This window comes from Coffea arabica, chromosome 4e (genome assembly GCF_036785885.1).
Source record: "Coffea arabica cultivar ET-39 chromosome 4e, Coffea Arabica ET-39 HiFi, whole genome shotgun sequence".
In the NCBI taxonomy this organism is placed as follows: Eukaryota; Viridiplantae; Streptophyta; class Magnoliopsida; order Gentianales; family Rubiaceae; genus Coffea; species Coffea arabica.
Genome location: NC_092317.1, coordinates 19,093,531 through 19,117,492, shown reverse-complemented (window position 1 = coordinate 19,117,492; position 23,962 = coordinate 19,093,531). Strand labels below are relative to the sequence as shown.

At 33.5% G+C, this 23,962-nt stretch overlaps 2 protein-coding genes across 4 annotated transcripts; one reads left to right on the top strand and one right to left on the bottom strand.

The window, feature by feature from the left end:
* The first annotated feature begins 3,856 nt into the window (after positions 1 to 3,856).
* LOC113741411 (presenilin-like protein At2g29900) lies at positions 3,857 to 9,330 on the top strand. Of its 3 annotated transcripts, XM_072047758.1 has the most exons (3): positions 3,857 to 5,223; positions 6,715 to 6,839; positions 8,981 to 9,330. In XM_072047758.1, exons 1-2 carry the CDS (start codon positions 4,080 to 4,082, stop codon positions 6,807 to 6,809), a joined length of 1,239 nt encoding a protein of 412 aa, XP_071903859.1. In that variant the 5' UTR covers positions 3,857 to 4,079; the 3' UTR covers positions 6,810 to 6,839; positions 8,981 to 9,330. The 3 variants fall into 3 exon arrangements, with proteins under 3 accessions (XP_071903859.1, XP_071903860.1, XP_027124735.2); XM_072047759.1 differs by lacking the exon at positions 6,715 to 6,839; XM_027268934.2 differs by lacking the exons at positions 6,715 to 6,839; positions 8,981 to 9,330 and having other exon boundaries at positions 3,857 to 5,402.
* Positions 9,331 to 9,540: 210 nt separating this feature from the next.
* On the bottom strand, positions 9,541 to 12,110 carry LOC113741788 (exocyst complex component EXO70E2-like). The gene has a single exon (XM_027269409.2). It carries the CDS (start codon positions 11,583 to 11,585, stop codon positions 9,663 to 9,665), a length of 1,923 nt encoding a protein of 640 aa, XP_027125210.1. The 5' UTR covers positions 11,586 to 12,110; the 3' UTR covers positions 9,541 to 9,662.
* Between the last annotated feature and the right edge of the window lie 11,852 nt (positions 12,111 to 23,962).

Sequence of the window (23,962 nt, the reverse complement as noted above, 5' to 3'; positions counted from 1 at the left end):
TCCAGTGTAACCTGGTCAAATTCTCAATTTACAGAGCCAACTTCCAACTATACGGCTAATTAACCGCACTGCACTAGAATGGTCATATCTCAGGTTACCAAGGTCCGTTTAAGGTGTTCTTGTAGGTGTTGAAAAGCTAAGACAGAGTATAAAACTTTCATGTTTTGGCAAATGGCTAAATCAGCACAGATCCTAGTGAATAAACATGATAAACTGGATGAACTGACTAAAACGGAACACTGGAAACATCCTAAAATAGTGAGGGTATTTTGTTCTTTTCATAGGATACGTTGCTCCGATTGAGTTGAAATTTTGTAGGAACCTATAAAATACCATTCTCTACAACTTTCCAGTTTTATGCCAAGCCTAATTCGGCCTCTAACCACACAAACTGAAACCAGACAGAACAGGGTGAAATATTTCCAGAAATCTGGAATTTTTTGGTTTCAATGATAACTTTCTTCATTTCTTGCTTCACTTGCTACCAAAACCCCCTATATAATCTTGGATACAACATATACTAACCATACATCAAGTATAGGCAGCAATCCATCAAACCCTAATTCATGCAACTAAAAGGAAAATCACCCAAAGCATGATAACAACCTTCATTCACCACAAATTTGAGGTGCTAAGCTAATTTAAACAAGATCAAGAGTAAGAAATGGGGAAATCATCATCTTTACCTTGCTTAAGTGTCTTCCAAGAGCAACCCTAGTTCTTCCTTTCAAAATTTCACCAATACTCCACTAGCTAAACACCCAAGGATGACTTTAATCGGTTTGTTTTCTTTGTTTCCTCACTTGGTGACTAGATTCAAGAAGAAATGGAGCAACTTTCCCTTGGTGTCTTTCTCTCCCTCTCTCTCGGCCTTGCAGCAGAAAAATGAAGAAAAAAGATGGCTCCAAGGTGATAAGAAGATAGAAAAATTATTTGGTCAATAGCCCTTAGGTGGCCAACAAGTGGCTTCACCACCACCACTCATTTTTCTTTTCTTTTTCCTTGCATTTGGTCCACATTTTCGGTCAAGGCTAGCTGGCCATGAGGGGGATATTTTGCTCAAATATTAATGAGCTTGTATGGTAAGAAAGTGGTGGTCAAGTGGTGTGTTCAATCGGTAGTGCACGGTTCACGTCGGTTCGCACCGTTTTTCCTTAAATCACACGTACTAGGGTTTTTACTTCCTATTCACTAACTTTTTATCATTTCTTCGAATCACATATTATTTCTCACCCAAAAGTCACTCTTAAACACCAAATTTGATCCTCGCTCCGTACCGGATAATTACACGATGGATACACGAAAAACCCTATTTCACTTCGAATTGAAATCGGAAAGGAAAACCCTAATTTTCTATGATCATTGGCACTTTTTCTACGGTGATTAAGTAGCAATATGGTATAGAATAATAATTTTCAAATAAAAGGAAATTTTCAAGAAATATGTAAGGAATTTGCAAGTCCTCACATTCTTGCTTTGCTATATTAAGACATTATTCATGTGACTAATTTCTACATTAAGAGATGATTTATTATTTACTACTTAATACTTATATATGCTTCAATTAAACATCTACCTTTGTTTCAATTGGACATTATTTATATTATATTTTAAGAAATCTACTTTATGATACATTTTCCCTTCATTTGACAAAAGGCTTCTTCCTTTTGTTTTCAATATAGACTTGTAATGTTTATAAATTCCTACATTTCAAATAATCTGAAATTCATGTAAACTTAATACAGATATCATGTCTTTGAAGTTGCGGATATCATGCCTTTAAAATACCAGATAAATAATCACTTTCTTTTTATGACAATTTTGGACTTTACAAATTATTTTAATGATGAGACAACAGCATCATATCGTCTCTTCAATATAACAGACCACAGACTTGAATTTTTTTAAGAAGTTGAAAGTGAAATGTCAGTGTTAATTTTCTCTTTTTAGTTCATGAACACATTGAAAAATATGACATGTCCTATGCCAAATAATGAATCAACTTTTGGTTTCTGGGGAGTGGGAGGGGGAATGCAAGCTTTATACTAAAAGAAAGCTCGGAAAAATTGTAATCATACAAAGTAGTTTTGACCCAATGACCATAGAGTTTCTTTTTTTTTGAAAAAAAAGAAGAGCATATACTTTCAAAATTACTTATGAAGAAAGAAAAGTGAGGAAACGTTTTAACATAGAGAACAATGGCTAAAGTAGCATCTTTTAAGTATAAGCTTCACGGAAGGGGAAAAAAAAAGCGTCTAGTTGCTCACTGAACTCCTAATGGATTTTTTTAAAACTCTATTTCTGCAATTGACATCTCATTGATCAAGATTTTTTTTTTTTTTTTTTTTTGCAAATTCCTGTTATTAATTGTAGCTGAATAATCTAATATAGATTAGGAAAGTCCTAGTTGTCAATAACAAAAATTGTGTTTCAACATTATAGAAACAAACCATTAAAGCTTTTATCACATCAAAAAAATGATATATTTAATTTTTTGTCAAAAAAATGTTTTTCCTTTTCTTGTTTATGGTGATGTATTTTATTGCAACTTATAGGGCCTCTAAGTTATTTTCTTTAAAGAAAATGAACTCTTAATTGAAACAGAATTGTGCCAATAAACTCTTAATTGAAACGAAATTTTGCCTTGCTCTAAAAGAAAAACACCACTTTGATTGATATAAATGATTTTCCTTTTTTTGGGTCAAAAATTGCTTTTTCCTTTTTTTTTTTTTGATAGTGATGCATTAACTAAAAAACTTATTGGGTTGCTTAATATAATTTGTTGAAAAAAATAAGCCTTTAATTTAAAATAGGAATTTGCATTTTTTTTTGAAACATGAGTGAGAAAACTCGAGTTCAACACCTTTCACTTACAATCTCTCTCCTAAATCACTCCAAGCAATTTGCAGTTTCTTAAAGGGATAATTTCAGAAATCTCTCTTGAGGCTTCTGACTATTTCACTAGCCTCCTTCCAGGTTTCAAAAATTATATTAACCTTCCTTGAGGTTACTTATCCTGTAACATTTAAACCCAACCAATAATTAAAAAATGATATTAAAGGAGAGAAGATAATATGATTCTATCATTGCCCCTCTTCTACTATATTATTTAATTAATTCAATACCGACACATTAAAGAAAAACACTAAAATTTACTGTTTATCATAAGGGATCAAATCACATATAGCATAAAAAAATAGTATATCATTATATATTTCTCAATTAATATAATATTCAAATTACTCTTTTCAGTTATCTAACCATTATCAAATACGATCAATAACAAATAATAAAAAATTTGCAACCAAAATATTACAAAGAACAAACTTTAACATCATAAATATTCTTTTCAACATATTAAGGTTAGTTGTCGAGATTTTTAGGTATTAAAGTTCGATCTTTGTAATATTTAGGTTACAGATTTTTTTAATTACTTGTTGCTGATCTTGTGTGACAATGGATTTGTAATTGAAAAGAGCAATTTAAATCTTACATTAAGTGAAATATATAAAATGATATATTATTTTTGATGCCATATGTGATTTAATTCCTGATGATAAATAATAAATGCTAGTATTATCTTTAATATTTGGAATGGTATTAGATTAATTACACAATTTTATAGATGAGGGGCAATGATTGAATCATATTATTTCTCTCTCCTAATATCACTTTGTAATTGTTGGTTTAATTTAAATATTACAGATAATAAACTTCAAGCGAGGTTAATGTAATTTTCAAAACTTGGAGGGAGGACAGTGAAATAGTTAGAAACTTCAGGGGAGGTTTCTGAAATTATCCCTTTTTAAAATTTTTCATTTTTCACGCACGAAAATTATAAGGGATTGAAATTCTTTTTCCGAGCCAGCAACTCAACTCCGTCCCTCTCCCTCTCCCTCTCCCTCTCCCTCTCCAACTCCGACAGCATATAGAAGGCAAAGGCGTGAAACTATCTATTGATATTCATCAGAACTTTTCCAATTGAGCTCCAAATTGCATCTCAAACACCCCATTATTCCCAGCAAACCAGCAAGAAAAAAGAAAAACAATTGAAACTTGATCCAAGAATTGGATTCCCAATGGACCAAAATCAGAAACCCACGAGCCTTCTCGACACACTTGGGGAAGAAATCATCAGAATACTAACACCAGTCTCAATCTGCATGTTTTTGGTGGTCATTTTGGTCTCAATATTGAATAATAGCTCAGATTCCTCGGGCCCCTCAATCACAACCATAGCCTCCATAGCCTACAGTGAGGACAGCTCAGATTCCATTTGGGACAAATTGAAAGGTGCCCTTTTGAACTCACTGGTGTTTGTTGCAGTTGTCACGGTGGTTACCTTTTTATTGGTGCTGCTATTCTATCTTAGATGCACTAAATTCCTGAAATACTATATGGGTTTCTCTGCTTTCCTTGTTTTGGGGTTCATTGGTGGTGAAATTGCTGTTTTTGTTATTAAAGACTTGAGCTTTCCTATTGATGCTGTGACATTTATGGTGGTTCTGTTCAATTTTACCGTGGTTGGTGTATTGGCTACTTTTATGGAGAATTTTGCTATCTTTATAAAACAAGGGTACTTGGTTGTTGTTGGGATGTTGGTTGCTTATTGGTTTACTCCTACTTGGGTACTTTTGGTTGCCATGGCATTGTATGACCTTGCTGCTGTACTCTTGCCTGGTGGTCCTTTGAGGCTTTTGGTGGAGCTTGCCATATCAAGGGATGAGGATATCCCTGCTTTGGTCTATGAGGCACGGCCAGTTACTGATCATGATTCAGTTCCATCCAATGGAGAGGTGCAGAGAAGGGTATGGAGGGAAAGAAGGCATATTGAATCTGATTTCATTGATAACGTAGAGGCAAGTTCTGAGTCAAATCCAGTTGGGAGTAATACTTCCAATGCAAGTCGTGTTAGTGGGATGTCATTGTCCTTGGAAACAAATGAGAGGGAGAGAAACTTGGTTGCTGCTGAAGAGGGTAGAGTTGCAACACTGGATTCAGAGCTCTCTGCTCCACTTATCCAACATAGGATTGATGTCCAGTTGAATTTGCAGGAAGGGCCAAGTGACAGTTCTGCACTCGAGGGGATCGGCCTGGGCTCCTCAGGGGCAATCAAGCTTGGGCTTGGGGATTTTATATTCTACAGTGTATTAGTTGGTAGGGCTGCAATGTATGATTTCATGACAGTTTATGCGTGCTACCTGGCTATTATAGCTGGTCTAGGTATTACTCTGATGCTTCTTGCATTTTATCAGAAAGCTCTGCCAGCGCTTCCAGTATCTGTATTGCTGGGTGTGTTATTTTATCTATTGACCAGGCTTTTACTTGAAAATTTTGTTGTACAATGTTCTATAAACCTTCTGATGTTTTAGAAATCTTCCAGATGAAGTCTGCTTTTTCCATGCTGCAAGGCTTATCAGTGTAATTGCCATTGTTCCTTCTTTTTTTTGGGCTTTTGTTCTTCTATGCTATGCTATATCTGTAGCTTCTTAGTCAGTCTTAGAATTCTGTTCATACCCCGATCTCAGCTAATTTTTACTAGGCATAAAACTCTTACATGACATACAGGTTTCTGGCTGTGGAGACAGTTGGATTGCACAACAACTAAACAGTTTCAGGCAATTAGTAAATAAAATAGTAAGAGATAAAATTATTTTGGCTTCCAGTTCATGTGAAGATAGATGGCATCAATATTCAAATGGGGTATAGGAATAATCAGGATGTGCAAATTGTTAGCACATTGAAAAGCATTAAAGCATAAGCAACTTAAGAAGGTGCTACTGGAAATTCAGAACTTGTCTGTGGGTCAGAGAACGATGTAGGTTGTTGGAGAACTGATAACAGCATATTGACGACATATTTGGTAAATGGAATGTGGTTTTTCATACATTCAATTAATAGCAAATATATTTGTGCCATTCATACTTTTTGTCTATTTGTACTTTGTGATTGAATTGCTTTAGTAGCAGAGAAACATTAGGTATTGAACGTAACCCGAGGAGTTTGCTGGCATCACCCTAACCTTTTATTTGAAATTGCCCCTAACTTTTTCAGTTGAAAGTTGAAATCAATGAAAGTCTACTTCATATATCTAGTATTTTGTATAGTTTAGACTCTGCAATGTGAATCAATACCTTGGACATGCCATAAGAATGAGTGTTTGATAACATCATATTTATTAATCCTTATGTGATGGTCTAGGTGTTCTTGAATACTTAATATATAACAAAGAAAAGCAAACTTATTGGTACAGCTTCCCAGTTTGGCTTATTAGTAAAATCTTGTCTGCTCTTATTAAGTAGTCCAGTTTGAGGCTCTGTTGAAACATGGATTCTAACTTCAGGTATATTATCAACAGCACTTGACATTCTTTTGTGGATTTTCCTTTAACGTGTACCCTTCCCCTCTTGTTTGTTGTGATGCAATATTAAGTGCAGCTAATTGGCATGGATAAACTCATCAGCGTCTTGAGATTTCTCTAGGATAGAAATGGAAGAAATTGATGAACAAATTCTAGATTTTTAAGCAGATATGTATTAACATTGAACTTTGGTTTTTAAATTGAAATTTTTTGTTACTAACTGTTGTGATCCTTCCGTCCATTCTATTCATTTTTTCTTTAACGCAAGGATTCTGATTTGTAAACCAATCACATTATAATGATCAAGACGATGTTTTGGCCATTATTGAAGTTTGTTTGTCCCCTTTTGGAAGGTTTGAATCTGCTTCCTGTTATCCAGTCACCTTTGAAGCCAAGCGCTTCCATGAGCTATTTATCAGAGTATAGCGTAACCAAAAAGGGTAGATAAGTACTTCATGAAGTACTTATGCTCAAACAAGTTTGTTCTCTCACTTTATATCTGCTAGTTCTATATAAATATTTGGAATTTCTTTTTCTGACCTGTCATACTAGAGTTTCTTGAATTAGTGTGAATCTTATCATAAGGTAGGTGTTTTTACAGAACGAAACTTATAAAACAAAAAAAAAAGAGAAAAAGACAGAGAAGGATGCATCTACTAGTGGACCTTTAGATGCTTTCTGCAAATAGCCATTTAGATTCCAAAAGGACTGAGAATGGCAGAATTTCTTTTATAGTGACATGGAAAGGAGCTGTGCCTAAGAATGAAGCTGGCAGGGCAGTATGGACTAATCCTTCCTTGAAGGTTAAACAAGTCAAGGTTGAGTTTAGATGGTTTAATAGTTAATCCAGTAGGTGAGCTTTGTCTAACAAAAGGCATTCAATGTTGCTTAACAGGTTAGAATTATGAATATCATGGAAGGCTGCCAAATCTGAGACCAGCTAATAAAGAGGAAATAAATATTCTTTGATACATTTACCATTGAATATGAAATTGTTAATAATTTGTTCTTAGGCTAGAGAAGCAATTAAATAGATAATCTTATTGCAAAGAAAATTAGATTGTGCAAAACATAGTCACACTTGTGCATATGCTACGAGCCTTATTTTGGTTGCATCAAGAAGCTAGAATCCAGGATCAAGAACATGGAGAAAAATGCCTTTGTACCCAAGCATTCTGATTACTGGAAGTCTTGGAGTTTTACAATCTCTTGAATGCTCCTAAACTAATAGAAACTCTTCATGCTTTGCTACATTTATGCATTAGAAGCTATTATCATTTTCATTTTTTTTTCTCTCTTTTCTCTTTTATGTGGATGAGAAGTGTTTATGTGTGTCTGTAACTGCTCTAGCAGAAACTATACTCACCAATAGGATCCTTCCAAATTCAATCATGCTTTCTAGTCTATTTAATCTCCTGCACAAGCAAAAGAATGAGACTGTCTGCAGCTATTTCGAAGAGTTTCATGACATGTTACAAGAGGATAATCTGGAATCATCTTCAGTACTTCGAAGATTGTGAAATTCAATTGACTGCATTGGTTCAAGGCACAATTCTTCCTTAATGTGTTTGATCAATAAGGTTCTGCGTTGGACAGCATATAATGTCTATTTATGATTAAAAAGATGCTTGTCATGTTATTTGTAACTTGTGTATGGTATCTTTCCCTGGTTGAATTTCAGAGCAGTCTCTCTCGCACAATAGTGGGGGAAAAGAGACTTCTTGTTAACAAGATTTACAACAAAGGTTAGATATTACAGAAGAAGAATAGTAATTCCCCCAGAAACTTCTAGCTCCATGTCCTCCTGCTCTTTGGAAGGAACGTTAATCACACAAAGACAGATTCTAGGAACTGATTGAAAAATAGGAAAATCTAGTTGATGCTAGATTCCAGCTTAGTTGATGCCAGGTTGCAGCTTAAATAGTCCAGCTTAATTGATGCCAGATTCCACTGTTCCATATGTTTTAATGGTCTAGTACTGTTTCATTGGCATTTGAATGCACAGTGGAATTGATTATTGGATTCTTGGGTCCCTTGAGGTGCCTCTGTTTCTTCAGGTTTTCATAAACAATCATGTTTCCTTGTATATGCGTGTAAATCATTGTCTGATCAAGTTGAAGAATAGGATTAATCTACCATGAGAGGAGCATTTAAAGCTTTTCAATACTCAGATCTTTCTTATTCAGCTCTATTAAAAGAAAAAGATTGCCAATGAATGCCACCACTGTAACATCATAAAAAGATGGTTGAGGCGTTTCTGCACATCCATTTTAGTTAACATTAGCACGTCTAGATGTAGGCGCATACATACATTTGATTATGCACTTTTACTTGTTTTAGAATTCTAAGATTATGATATTTTCATGTGAAATTTTGTTTTGCATTGACCAATAATTGGTCAAGTCTTATGCTCCAAATAAGCAGGATTCAACTAAATATTGATTCAACGTAAGATGACATTGAATGAAGAAACCAGCTATTGGCTTTGCAAGCTGCAGTACATTGGATATTACCGCTCTGATTTGTCTAGACGTAGTGGTCCCTTTGCAGGACCATAGTTAGTGGACCTCTAGTTGTCTTATGATTTGTTGTGTAGTTCTCATATTTACTTTTCTGCAGTCATTGAATGCTCTAGTCATCAGAAGATCTCTACCTTTCGTTCAAGGCATGAATCAACGTCTTCGTAGGACCAAGTCATTTGAAAGAGTCTCTACTTGTGACATAGGATGGGTTGGAGAGGAAACGTCTGTACAATATTGATGCTTTTGAGCTTTTAGTGGAGCAGAAAGGTTTGCTTGCTGCTGAAATATGTAGTTCTCGTATTAAAGTAGGTACTGTTAAGAGTCATAAGCAGCCGAATTAAACTTCTGCATTTCGGCCGATTTATGATTTCTTGCAAAAGTTTCAGAATATTTCCAGATTCTGCAGACTTGGAAAAACTGGCATGCATCACAACGCACCTTTTTTCATACTTGTTTGCAGTAATTTGAAAGGGCAATTTGACATCAAAAGATTAATGTTAGACATATCGAAATTGAGCATATTTTTTTAATTTTATACTAATGAATTGATTGTCTGATTCAACATTGAACAGGCAGTTCAGTTAAATATTGCACGATAATGGGTAAAGAATATAAGTACTTAGAGAGATACAGCACATTTGATCTCGTGTTCCAAACTTCAGACAAGGATTGTAAAGTTGATTGATCTGGCAAACAATTTTTCTATTATGACATTGCACTTACAAAACAATTGGGAAAAAGGCACAAGAAGACTACTGGTGTCTTAAATGAGACCAAGTTCACCTCCTCTTTGCATGGTTCAGAGACTTGGGAGATCCCTCGAAAAGATCCCAAATATAATTCCCCAAGTCATCTTCAGTATACTTGATGTATTTGTCACTAATACAACACTTTGCTAACCTAGAAGCAAATGGCCTGTATGCATGGATAACTTTCTGTGAAGTTGAGATTCTCAACTCTTCTCGTAGTTGAGCATCTGGGATCTTCCATGCTGTCTGGCTTTTGTATACTTCCTCAAAAGCTGTATTAAATTTCCTGCATTTGTCTTTGAGCATCGCCTTCCCTTTGCTGCCATCATCTTTTAGCTGAGAAAGTATAGAACTCCATGTGATTCTTTCATAGCAAGTCTCGTGCTGCCTGAATTTCCAAACATGTCTTCTGATCCATTCATCACCAAAGTACCACCTTAATTGTGAATTCTCAATCTTTTGGACCATGTAATGAATGTTATTCATCATAAAGATGTGCTTCAAAGATTCATCTCCATAAAGATCAGATTTGGTGTCCAGATTGGCTTCCAAAACTGAAGTAACAGACTTTAGGCTATGTGCCATGGGACTTGTATTATTCAAATTGATTATCTGGGAGACCTCTGCTTGAGAAAATTGATCTGTATTCTCCAGATTTTGTTCTTCTAGGAGTGAATTGAGGGTATCGCCATATTCTACCAGTAACATGATATAGTTCATCACATACCTCGTCAGATGGGTAATACTTCCACTAGTAAACGGTATTGTTGAAGTGTTTGAGGCAACATGGTTTCCAAATTCAAGGAAGATTTCCTTTGCAGAATTGCCTAATCTCTTCAGAAGCTCATGAAACTCAATCTCAACTAAAGAACCAGCCTCTTCTGCAAACAAATCACCTAAATCTGGGAGAAATTTTGACAGAGTTTCATACATATCTAGCAAACAAAAAAGTCTTTCTGGACGAGGGGGGCAAATTAGGACAGCCTGTCCAAAGTTCAAAAGGCACGATACAGAAGCCTTTGAAGTTTCAATATAGCAAGACGAACTAGTGCTTCCAAATTCCCCCAGGATTTTGTCAAAGAGCCGTTTCTGACTTGCAAGATAGAAGCCAACAATTCTTCTGGTTGCACGGCACCAAATTCTGATTCTGTAGGTCAAGCGCTTCCAGTCCATCTTAAGAACATCATCGATGCTGAGTTGTTTTACATGGAGATTGATCAAGTAATCATCCAATGCCTGCTTCCAAAAGCTAATGAAAGATTGGCAAAATTCCTTATCATAATTAGAAGCAAACATCAATTCTGCAATACATTTGATCAGAGGAATTGCACGTGGATGGACCAAATCCACTACATACTGCTCACAATCAGGGCCTCTTCTCCCCCTCTGAGATAGGATCTCAAACGATTCATCCTCGTTTGGTACTGTCGATTCTTCCTCCAAAGAAGCCACCTGGCAAGACTCGAGTAAAACAAATTCATGCTCAAGGGGTTGCATATTCTTGGAAAGGATGTGAACCAGTTCTTCCTGGAGCCTTGCCATTGCCTTGTGCAGAATATTCTCAGCTTCATCCAGTAGCTGCTTTACTTTCCTAGTTTGGTTTGAGGGCATGTTCTGCAAAATTTCTGCCAACCTTCGAACTTCGTCAACTGCTTTTAAATATCCATAATCCTCGCCAGGACCTAAATCCCAAATCTTCAAGCTTCTTGACTGGAAACTCATGATCTTTCTCTGGGCAAACTTGAGCTTATTTTCCATCTCCCTGGTCCTGTCAGCCTCATTCTCCTGAACTGCAGTCATCTTGGACAATTGAACATCAAGATCGGTTAGAATTCTTTTCATGTCATTGTTCAAGGTCTTACTAGCCCCAAGTGCCTTCACAATATGATAGGCAGCAGCAATCAGATGCTGTTCACTTTCAGCGGCTGCTGTTTCGGATTCACAGTACTCCATAGCCAAGCGATCAGAGTAATATTCTGGACAGCTCTATCGACTAGAAATTACGAAAGAAGCAGGAAAAAAAGGGTCCAACCAAAAAAAAAAACTCCAGGCTTCTTCCTTTTAGAAGTTTTCATGTTCATTGGCATGAGATTCACTGAAGTCTATCACGATTCAAGGTTCATACACAAGACAATTCAGTTTATGCTGATCATAGATGTCACAGGAACTTGTGAACTATGATGAAACACAGAAAGAGAAAGAACTGGAGAAAAAATGAGAAGCCTGGACAAAGACTAATATTGCTGATAAGTTGGAAGCAAATGTCTTGTTTGTTTCTTGGAATTTGTAGACTAACAAGCTAACAAGCTAAGGCGTGGAAATATCTAAGTAAGCAATTCAGAAATTGCAAAAGATCTTGGAGTACAAGAGATTAGCAACCAATTACGCGTTATTTTGGGAAACCAAAAAAAAAAGTGTTCAACCAGAAAGGGATGGTGGGCTGTGGCCTCAACAAAGTCTTCCTATGGTTCCTTTTCAAATATGATTGAGACATTTAAGACATTACGAGGTTAAAAAATGAAATTCAAATGCTAATAGTAAAAGTTAACAACAGAAGTCGGGAAATGAATGCTTTTCTATGCAACTTCTTCTGCCTGCCACAGAAATAACAAAATATATATATATATATATATATATAGGATGTAGTCGTAGAATTGAGGGATCAACATCAAAAGCTTTTCTGGGCAATTTCTGCTGCCTGCCACACAAATAATAAATAGGATGTACGTGTAGGGTATAACTCACGATATCATCATCTGCTTATGACAGCCTTATTTTAGGGATGGCAATCGGGTCGAGTTCAAGTTGAGATTCGGATATAACAGAAAATTCCTTGACTCGAACTTGATCCATCAACCCGAAACGGGTCAGGATACTTGACACGAATCCGAAAATGTCGGGTTGGCAGGTTGACCCGAAATGACCCGATACTTAATTTTAATTTTTTAATTTATCACTGTAATTTCTAATAAAATCAATTTCTGGCAAAATTAACTATATAATCAAGTAATAAAAATTTAAATAAATAATTTCAAACCAAATCTAAATTAAATTAAACACCGTAAAAGTGTTTTATCCCAAATCAAATATAAAATAAATTAAAACAACATAAAAGTAAAAATATAATATAATATATTATTTGTTCAAATATAATAATTTCAACTTCACACAAGTTAAATAAATTCATTTAGGATTAAGTAATTAATGCCTTTGAAAAAAAGAATAACTTAGTTTAGTTAAATAAAATAATTTTTATGTTTATTAAATTATTTTTAATTCGTAAACGGGTCATATCGGGTCATATCAGGTCACCCACGGGTTGACCCAAAATCGATATGTTTTCTTTTCTGGTTCATCGGGTTCGACCCGATTCTGACCCGAACCCTCAAAACCTCAACTCAAACCCATTAATTTCGTGTTAAATTCGTGTCGTATTTTCGGGTCGTATCGAAAATTGCCACCCCTACCTTAATTAGACCTGAGCAATAAACTAAATTGGTATCTTAGAATGGTAGTTGGAATTTTACCTTTACTGTTGTTTGTTTGCGTTGAACAAATAATTATATAGTATATTAACCAGTTTAAGGTACATGTGATTAAAAAAATAGTTCCTACTTGAACTCACAAATTCATACATATCTCTCTCTCTCTCTCTAAAGGTTGAAGTCTTTCTTTAATAGCAAATAGAAAAAAAAAAATCAAAACCAATGCCAATGCCGTGACAAAAATTTAAAAAATGGGGTTTTTTTGGGGTGGGGTTGGCCCCGCGGGGGGGGGGGGAGGACTTGGTAATGTACTTGTATAGGATTTAAAATGGATTATTCATGTGTCTCCGCATTCTATCTCTATACCCAATTAGTATCAACAATTCCACAATCGGTGAATTATTCTTTTTTGTGTCTAACGATATGCATTTTATATTAGTACAACTTAACATCGAGAATACTTTGATTAAGAGTATGCATGTCTATTCATATCTTCTGAAAGTGTAGTCCATCTCTAGCAGTCCATTTCTCTGTGTGTAGTCTAGAGAGATGCACTGATAACTCAGAGTGCTAGACATTATTAATCTAATGCAGCTATTTGCGTTGTTAATCGGGTTTTATGAGTCGATTTTTGATAAGTTCAAACTCAACTCAAAAGTTATTAGGCTTTTGGGCTTAATTCGGGCTCAATCCAAACCCACAATTAATTTATAATTATATAAAATTGTATATAACATTATTATACTATTTTACAATCATATATAAATTATAAAACACATAATTATGAAATAATTTACATAATTATATGTTAAAAATATATATTTATACAGCTAATTGTATGGGTTGGACTTTAATTAGGTCGAGCTTAATGAAATTCGAGTTCGGCTTACAATCCAATTGAGTCAGATATTCATGTCTAAAGTCAACCCAACTCAATATTATACAAATCCTTGGCTCTAATTTTTAGGGCCGGCCTTGGGCTAGCCTGGCCCATTGATAATCCTAGCTAATTATCAACCTCCTTTTTTTTATTATAATGATAGGGAAATAAAAAGTTCATTAAATTTGTCTAACGCGTGTCGAATGGAAAAAATTTGTCATGATAATTGTTGGAAACAATTCATGGTTGAAATCTATGTACACCCATTATAATAATCTTGTATCATGTGATTAAAAGGAGTCGATAGTAGTGGAACCCCTACAGGCAAAAGATAATTCAAGAACACCACAACTAATAATCCACATATAGTGGGATGAAGAGTAATATTTAGTTGGATAAAACTCACATTTTGTAACACTCGACCTAGAACCTCTAATAATAATTTATTATTTTAGTGTCTATATTTATCAAGTCGTTTTTGCTATTACTATTTTAGTATTTTTTTTAATCATTTGTTTTCTTGTTTCTACACAAAATACCCTCATGACAAACTTATGACTTCAGTAACTACCCATGTCGTAAAATAACTTCCACAATGTTCCACAAATACTTTTTTTGTATTCTCATCTTTATGCTTAAAATCTTTATTCAGTAAAATAAATCAATAGAGTGTGTCTTAAGCACTAGTGTCAATTTACCTTTTAAGGCCCATTTGGCGTTGCAGTAACTTATTGAAAAGCACTTTTCTAATAGAGTTTTTAATAAAAGTGCTTCTTATGTGTTTAAATGCTTTTAAGTATATTGTTTGGAAACATAATTCAATAAGTAATTATTGTATTAGATAATGTGTAATTTAAAATTTTTAAAAATGTATTTATCTCTTTATTTAGTTGATAATATAGGATAAAATGATTAAATTTAATGTTTTATTTTTTAATTCACAAAAGTTACTCTAAAAGCACCAAATTTGAGTTTTTACTGAAACTGCTTTTAACACCAAAAACTTCACTCTTAATTTTATGAAATGATATTCACCAAACGCCTTAAAAGTATTTTTAATACCTAAAGTACTTTTTTATAAAAAAACACTGCAACCCAAACGAGACCTTAGTGTCTGTCTAGTAATGTATAGATTACTAGAATCATTGCTGAGAACCTTTTAAAAAAAAAAAAAAAAAAAAAAACATTTCTGAGAACCCTAATCAACCATCTCTGTTACCTAGCTAACCCGTTAGACACAATACTTATATTTTATCTCTTCACGCCTTTTTGACTCTGACTTTAAAAGAACCTTGACACGTGCCTGTTATTTAATTTTGAGTCTCTTTCTTGTGTTTTCCTGTTTCTTGGAAATAACTATTATGAATTCTAGCATTCTATGCAGGGATGGCAACGGGACCGGCATCCCCCGTCCCCGCCCCATCCCCCCTCCCCCGCTCCCCCCGCCTCGCTTCTCTTGCGGGAATAATAAAAATTTGTTATATAATTTTATTATTGTTAAATTTTAGTAAATAATCAAGTACTAAAATATCAACATATTATCAAATTATTATTCATTGTAATTTTACAATTAAAACTTATAAAAACAATCAAAATAAAAATTATTTGAATACAATCCAATATGATGAAATAAATATAATTAAAGTAGTCAAGTTTTCACTTTTGTCACAAATACAATCACTAATTCATTATTATGCTTGTCCTTTTTTTAAGAAGAAAATGTTATTGTATTAAGTATAATTAGAGATTTAGTATAAATGTATTAGTAAATTTAGTATAACCAATTAATAATTTGTATTAGTACACATATATAATTATTAGTATAATTAATAATATCAATAATATTATATATACTAATAGACATTATATAATACATATAACTAATAATATCATTATCATAAGTTTGTAACTAATTAAATTATATATTATATATATAATTATATACATATATATTTTATATATTTATTTTTTTAAAGCGGGTGGCGGGGCGGGGGTACACTCCCCCGCCCCCTCCCCATTAGCCCCCGCGGGGCGGGTGACTGCCATCCCTAATTCTATGTAGTCAAAACTTCTGAATGTCGTGCTGAAAAGTATAAGAATATTAGAATATTTATTTACAATAAAAAAAAAATTCTTTACAGTCTCTATTGTTTACAAAAATGATTTTTCCGTTTTACAAAAGTTATTGACTCGCTGCAGAATAAAAACTGTTGGACGAAAAAGAAAAGGAAAGAAGGAACTATGAAATGTCTAATGTCTTGAAATCAATTTTATCAGATGCAGTTTCATGATTATTTAATGTCTCCCTAGTTCTCTCCTCAAAAAGGAATAAAAAAAAAGACGTTAAACTTTCATATAGGCTTCATAAAAGTGTTCTTTTTATTTTTTTTTTCAAAGAGAAAAGCTGTTTTTCATTAGTGCTCGTGTAAATTATGTGATTACACTCAATATTAATCTAATTGGGTTTTTAAAAGGCCAAATCAAATTTTATTTAAGGTTTATTGGATTTTTGAATATGGTATTACTGATTTTACATGTCCAAACACATGCCTTAAAAACATGTATCTGTAGTTAAGCACTGGCTTATTTATCTAAAATAAATTTTATTTCTTGTGTAGGGCAATATCAGATGTTCTGAACTTGCCTTTTTTGTGTAACGTTGTTATCAAGAAATTAGATTACTATACCTAAATTAAGCAGTTAACCAAACCAAATTAACCTTGAGAACACAGTATGGACCAATCACATTTTTAGAAAACAAATGGTGGCTAGAAAAAAAAGAAAAATGCCCTGAAAAAACCCAACAGATGAATTTCTGTCAAAGAAAAAAGAAATAAGAGTTCTTAAGATTATTGTACCTAATTTAATCAGTTAACCAAAAGAACCTTGGGAAAACTGCATGTATGGACTAATCAATTTATTAGGAAACAAAAGTGGCTGGCAAAAAGAAAAATGCCCCAAAAAAAAGCCAACATTTGAATATTTGTCAAAGCAAAGTGTACCAACCTCTTTTGTTTTTTTTTAAAAAAAAAACTGTACCAACCCATTAAAGCATGGATTGGTCATTTTGCGGCGGCGGACTTACTAGGAAATGGTCTTAGCATGTACCCAAAGAAGTACGGCAATGTACCCAAATCACACAAGCCAATGCAAGACTAGTGAATAACTTGTCCGCTTTGACTCAATGGTCGCCAAAAATCCCAGTCAGAATTGTTGGTCAAGGGTTCGAACATTGTAAAAAAAATTCAAATGAGTTGTCAAATCACTCTTTTGATCTAATTAAATCTGTATATTTACTAGTCTCTTATATAGACATTTTAGGCTCTCCATCCTTGAGAATAGATTAGATTATAGGAATATTACTGTTATGGAAAAAAAATGCAAGACTAGTGAATGGTGGTACCAATTTTCTCTATCCATAATTTCCAATTACACATTCTTAGATCAAACCTAGGAGTAGATGTAACATAACATTGAAATAGTTTTGAAATTAATTCTTTAAACAGCATTTATTCATTAATTGGGGATGTCAATTTCTTGATTGGGGACATTAAATTAGGGCATTTATTAACATTCTGATAATCTTTGGTTTTGAGAACAATTGAAAAGTCTTCAAAAGGACTGGTGACAGTTGATTGAATTTTTTTTTTTTTTTGGTTGATTGAGAAGTTGAAATAATGTGAGTATATTTTGTAATTGTTGATATTATGTTTTATGGGCCCGACTATGAACCTATTTTCTTTCAGTAAAGTGAATAAAAATCATGAATCTCTAGAAATGTTAGGTAAGCCAGATGCCTTTCGTCAATAAGAAGATATATTTTCTTTCACTTTTCGAACTTTCTGTCCATTATGCATTGTGTTTGGAGAATAACTGATGATATGTTAATTGCTACAGCAAGTTTTTTTTTTTTAATCTCAAGACCATTGACAATAGTTTTAAAAATAGGAACTTAGCAAAAAAGCCTTCAAAACCCTATGCTTATTTCATGTGGTTATTTTTCAACTTCCTTTAATATGATTATCATTTTCTAATAGTTATTAATTGAAAAGTCGTTTTCAGCAGACTTGCAAATAAATTTCAATATTCTAGAGAAACCTTGCATTGTAAAGCTTTAGGCTAACAATTGCCTACGGATGAGACTAGACTTAGACTAATTAACTTGAAGTGAAATAACGTTTCCATGCATCATATGTCAAGTGGCACGTGAAAAATTAGCGAGTAGGCCAGGTCCAGCACTCAGCTGATTGAACAAAAGTTGACCATTAAAACTGATTGATTAAGGTGGTTTCACCAAACATGAACATACCCGGCTATAGTTGTAGAGGAAATGAAGATCATTTGGGAAAAAAATTATCTATTGCAACGTTTTTGGTGATGTAATAATAATCTATGTGACATGTAAAGTGGTTGGAAATTTGAAAAGCTAATACACAATGGGTTAAGCCAACCTCCTAATCTTTTTTTTTTTTAAATAATTCCTTTTCAACGGGCATGGTTGTCTACGAGATTATTAATGATAAATTTATTTTTTTGTTTAATTGCAAGAAAAATCGTCCTACTCGAGCATGCTTTCAAAAGGAACTCAATTAGATTTAGGAGTCAAATTCTATCTCCAACCCTTCTTTTATATTATTTTTCTCTTTTAAAAAGAAAATTAATAATAGCTCTCCACTTATCTTTTTGATAATTCAAATCTATAATCTGTTACACGCGAAACTTCTTACTATCTCTAATTTATAGCAATCCACTTATTAATACCTTTTTGTCCTCTCTAGTTTTGACTATGTGGATTTTGGTTTCGAACTCTCTAACTTTTTAGCCAGTGAGGAGAGTTTTTAAAACCTGTGCCATGACCAAGTAAACTAGACCACTTAATAATTAACAAATAGATTAGCGGGATCAACAGTATTAGATGAGTAATTTTTTACTCCTTAGTCCTTAATCAGTTCAAACTTCAAAATAAACCATCTTTAACGCAATGGACCGGAAGAGGGACACGAAAGTAAACAAAATAGAGCAAGGCAGCAAGCATTCTTTGAAAATCTAGCTCAAAAAAAAAAAAGATCTTTGAAATTCTAAACACATATGGAGCTTTCTGTCCTTTTATGCGCATGGCACTGGACTACTAGTCTTTCTTCTAGAGGGGTTTTACTTGTTGAATTGATTTCTTAATATGTCCTTCTCATATGGGATATTCAAGTTGCTTTTATGGTGGAAAGTCGGATCAACTTTGCACCGAACATAGGACGATTGCAAAGATGACAACTCAGCATAGGCATCTTTCTCTATTTTGTTTGGAGGTGAAAGGTAACTGGCAATGGTTGTTTGGATTGCGATTTTCCGTCAGAAAAATTACGTCGTTTTCCGTGATCACATTTCCCTATTACATTTTTCCCTCACATACATCAAATAGCTACAGTAATTTTTCCATGAAAAATCATGGAAAATGCAATCCAAACATATATTACCTGAAATGGCGGACAGTAAATATCAATATAAATTGGCTGGATCATTAAATAAATTAGTGAAACTATAGATGCTAATTTTTTGAAGCTTAATATTATGAGAGAATGAAAAATGGATCAATAATTGATAAACTATAAGCACAAAATAAAAATAAATAAGTAAAAGCACAAAAGTCAAAAATCACTCAAATTCGTACTAATGCTGCCTTAAGTTATCCTATATATGTACAAGTAAATAATTTTATGGCCATTGAAAAATGCATTTTTTTTATGAAAATTGGTTTATAACTTTGAAATTTATTTTGCAAAGAATTTTTATGATATGGTGATTTTTTTTATGGTAGTTACTTATTTGCTAATTACTAACATTAATCGAAATTTTACAAATGAAGTGCTTAAAAAAAAGAAGGGCGCTTAAAAAAAGGACGCGAGTAATTGGCAAATAATTGATTAAAAAAATTACTCAAGAAACCATAACTTTTATATATGTGAGGATAAATTAGATACTCTTAATAGTAGAGTACTAAAAGAATTTAAAAAATGAAAAATGTGTATTAACAACACTTAGCATGCTCCCAAATATTGGATGGATGGTATAAAAAAGATTAATCTAAATTAAATTGATAGTGTATACACTAGCTACCCAGATGCATGCTCTATGTGCAAAACTTAAAATCAAAATTTAATTTCGAATTATTTGTCACATTTGTCGGCCGCTAGTATATACACTATAAATGAAGGAAAAGATTAATCTATACAAAGAAAAAACCTATTTTATAAAATGTGACAAGTTAAAATGTGAGCAAAAAAACTCATCTTTATAATGTGAATTTATACTACAAAAATAATGATTCATATTGCTTCTCCTCTGTGTCATTATAGAATTCTTCTTTGTCTAGCAGACGAACATTTTATTGGTTTTTATATTATGTTTAAAATGAGAATTTTTCTATAGAAAGAAGCAATTATTTGATTCCCGCTATTGTAAGAAGCGATATTTGATTCCATGAGTTTAAAGTGTATCAGTATTATCCTGATTTGGAGCTTTCTAGACATCTAATGACTTTTAGACATCTTTACACCCCATATTATCCGTCTACAACACCTATTGGTCATTTTCTCTTTTTTTTTTTTTTGTTTCAAGACAGTAATTTGGACTACAATTTCCTTCTTGCCGTTCCTCACTGTTATGTTGGACATCTCTTTGCTGCCAACTACTTTTATATTTCTTTTTGCTGCGGTCCATATATCTGCTGGAGATTTCCCAAAAAATATCTCCAACTATTGGCCCATTTTGCAATGATCAAATTTCGAGGAGGGGGCTTCTTTTTTAATCTTAAGAGTTAAGAGTTTCTACTAGCACGTCATTAGCTACCTGCTTTGATCCGCCCAGGACAAATCTTTTGATGCCTTCCTCTCTGCGGCCCAAGACAAATCTTTTGTATTTCCTCAAAACTCCTTCAAAGTAGATGAATTAGTTATGCTTTGCACAATGACTTGAATCATTTTTGCCCATTCGCTATCTCACATTTGGTAAGCTAAAAGTTTTACAGCTACTACTAACCTATCCAAGCTATAAAAGAAAACTTATCAATCTCACTATGAAAAACTTTTTCAATCGGATAAGAAAAAAAAAAGTCCCCTGTAATAAATCTAATATACAGAAAAGCTCTCCGTGGTTTAAAAACGTATAACACAATATCTCATGTTTTGAATTAAATTGTAAAGATAACGGAATATGTTAAACTTAACGGAAATGACTTATTGGAACTTAAAAAAAAAATTTATACCTAATTTTTTAACAAATACATCCGTTCTACCCTTTAACCCTCAATTTTCTCTCTTTAGAAAATAAAACAAATGATTTTGCTGAACTGTCTTTTGTTTAATTATATCAGGGCATTTTTGTTATTTTGTCCATTTCCGTTAAGTTTAACGGATTCCGTCATCTTTATAATTTAGTTCAAAACATGGGTCTCATATTGAACGTTTTGAAACTACAGGAACTTTTTTGTTTTTTACCATTTTCAATCTCAACTATTTCAAAATGACTTGTTTCTCACTTGGTACAATCACTAGTCACTTGCTCATGACTATTATTATAGGTTTAATCCGAGTAACTATTTATACAAAGCAAAAAGTAGCTTTACAGCTTCTAACTACTTTTGAAATTAATGATAGACTAACTAGCTATTACTGCATTTGAATGATCGTGGTGTGTCCTAATTTGCTTCCTTTCTGCTTCAGGGTATCTAGGGTAGAACCATCTTGTAGGGGTTTAGAACACTTGAAATAGTTTTTCTTATGCCTAATCATTTGTCATCATACTTGACATATGATGGTTTACTGACTCGTATCTTCCCATCTTCTGTCCACAAATAGTGTATTAATGGTCCTTTATGGATACACTTCGGACAGTTAAAGATTTTGTTGAAGTGTCAGATCATGCACCCCAGTAGTTAAAAAATGTGGCTTTTGTAAAACTTCTCATTAATAGATAGGACGTTCGAGAAGTTCTATCATCTTTCCTCCATGTGTCTGAACAGCCCTTTGGCCTGAAACTTCTTGTTCTTAATCTTCAAGCATAGCAAGTTCAACAATCTCATCATGAACAAAGCATCCTTTTCAAAAAGTCTTTCTTATCATGGAATACTTAATCAAAGGATGAGTTCATTCTTTATTGGTTTTGTCATCATCAAAACAAAGTAGATCAACAATCTCTCCCTTTTTATGATGATGACAAACCAATGACCAATGACCAATGAAGAAGAGAAGGATTAAAAAGTAAACAAAGAATCACACTTTCCCCCATTTTGGCATTATCAAAACAATAAAGCTCCACCTAAATAAGTGCTATATTAAGAAAATAAGGAACAATTTATCATAGAATAGCTAGATATCAAACACACTCCAGCAATCCAAGCATAGTTTGATAAACATCATCAAAAGAGTCAAATAAAAACATAGTTTGATAAATATCGTCCAACAACAAAAAAGGCAAAGAGAAACTTGGAATGAGATCCTAAATGACACTGTGAGCCAGATCCTAAGAGTGCTAGAAGACCTAAGAGATCCTAAGGATCTTAGACGAAAGTCCTAGACAAAAGCCCACTGGATTTGCTTGACATCAGAGGTTTTCTTTCTCTTTCTCGATTTCTTCTTCTTGGATCTAGATGGCTCATTCATGGCTTCGATATCATCCAATACTTGCTGAATGACGGCAACAGGAAAAACATCTTGCTTCGTTTCAATGATCTCAGATGCTTCTTTTGGCTAAGAAGGCTGCAGTGAACTCTTCTATCCTATTTCGTAATTAGTTTGAATTCCTTCTTGGATTTCAGTCACAAAAGTTTCTTGTGGTGATTCAGTTTCCTGATGAGCTATGCCATGTGTTCTCTGCTTAAATCTAACTTCTATCCTTTTAACAACTCCACCATTTTGATTTCGTTCCTTATCTTCTTCAGTGTAGGTCATACCCAGCAGTAGTCCTTGTTCCAGACACATTTAGTTCAAGGTGATCTTTCAAAGTTTGAGGTCCATGGAATGCATTTGTTTTTCAACATTCTAAAGATTGAAATAAATGTCTTGAAGGATGGTTATCAGGGATGCTGGAAGTTCAGAAAAGGTTTGCACGGATGAAGGATCAATTGAGGATGGGGGCAGTTTACCAGCTGCAAGAGAGCATAATTCTTGGCCTTTTCAACCAAATCGTTTTCTCTACTAAATCACTGATCTTTGTAAAACTTAAGACCCTTTTCCTCAAAATTTTCTTGATAGACAAAAGCAGAAAAGGATCTTACACCAGTGATAGGAACTTATAAGTACTTGAAAATTTTTGGTAAAAATTTTTCAAAATGGAAACTTCTTCTAGTAAATAGAGTAGAACAAATACCCAAAATCCAATTTTATTCCTTTGTAAATAGAGAAGAACAAGTAAAGTTGCATTCTTCGGGTGTAGTTCTATGAGCATGAGTAGGAAAAAGTATACTAATAATTAGTGAGTATAGAATCTGTAACTTAGGAGTTAGAGAAGTAGTTTTGGTATCAGTAACCTTTTGAAAACTAGTTTTGAATAGTTTTCTAACTTTGTGGACATCAAATCCATGATTTGCCTTTGGCCACAATCAAAAGCAAAGAAATAGGAAAATTCAGCAAGATTTTAAACAATACATTCAAAAATTTTGTTGATCAAGGTAAGATTGAACCTAATATTAATAGAATTGACTTCAGACAATACAAAATCATCTTCAACTTTCCTAATATTTGCAGTAAACTAAATAGCATTCTCATGGTATATAGGGCCATCAAGATAAATTAAGTAACCCTAGTTTTGTTTTTCAAAACATTGTTCAATCAATTGCAAGTTTAGTTCATCCAGTTCTCCATTTTTGCAGGGTCTTTGAGGGATAATAGTTTTGGTTAGGAAAATTGAATACTTTAGTTTTGCCTCTTTATCAATGAATCTAGGTTGTTCAAAGTTTGGTTGAGAAATTCTCG

What these genes read in the sequence shown, in the direction of transcription:
- LOC113741411 (XM_027268934.2), top strand. Translation starts at nt 4,080, where the DNA reads ATGGACCAAAATCAGAAACCCACGAGCCTTCTCGACACACTTGGGGAA.
- LOC113741788 (XM_027269409.2), bottom strand. Translation starts at nt 11,585, where the DNA reads ATGGAGTACTGTGAATCCGAAACAGCAGCCGCTGAAAGTGAACAGCAT.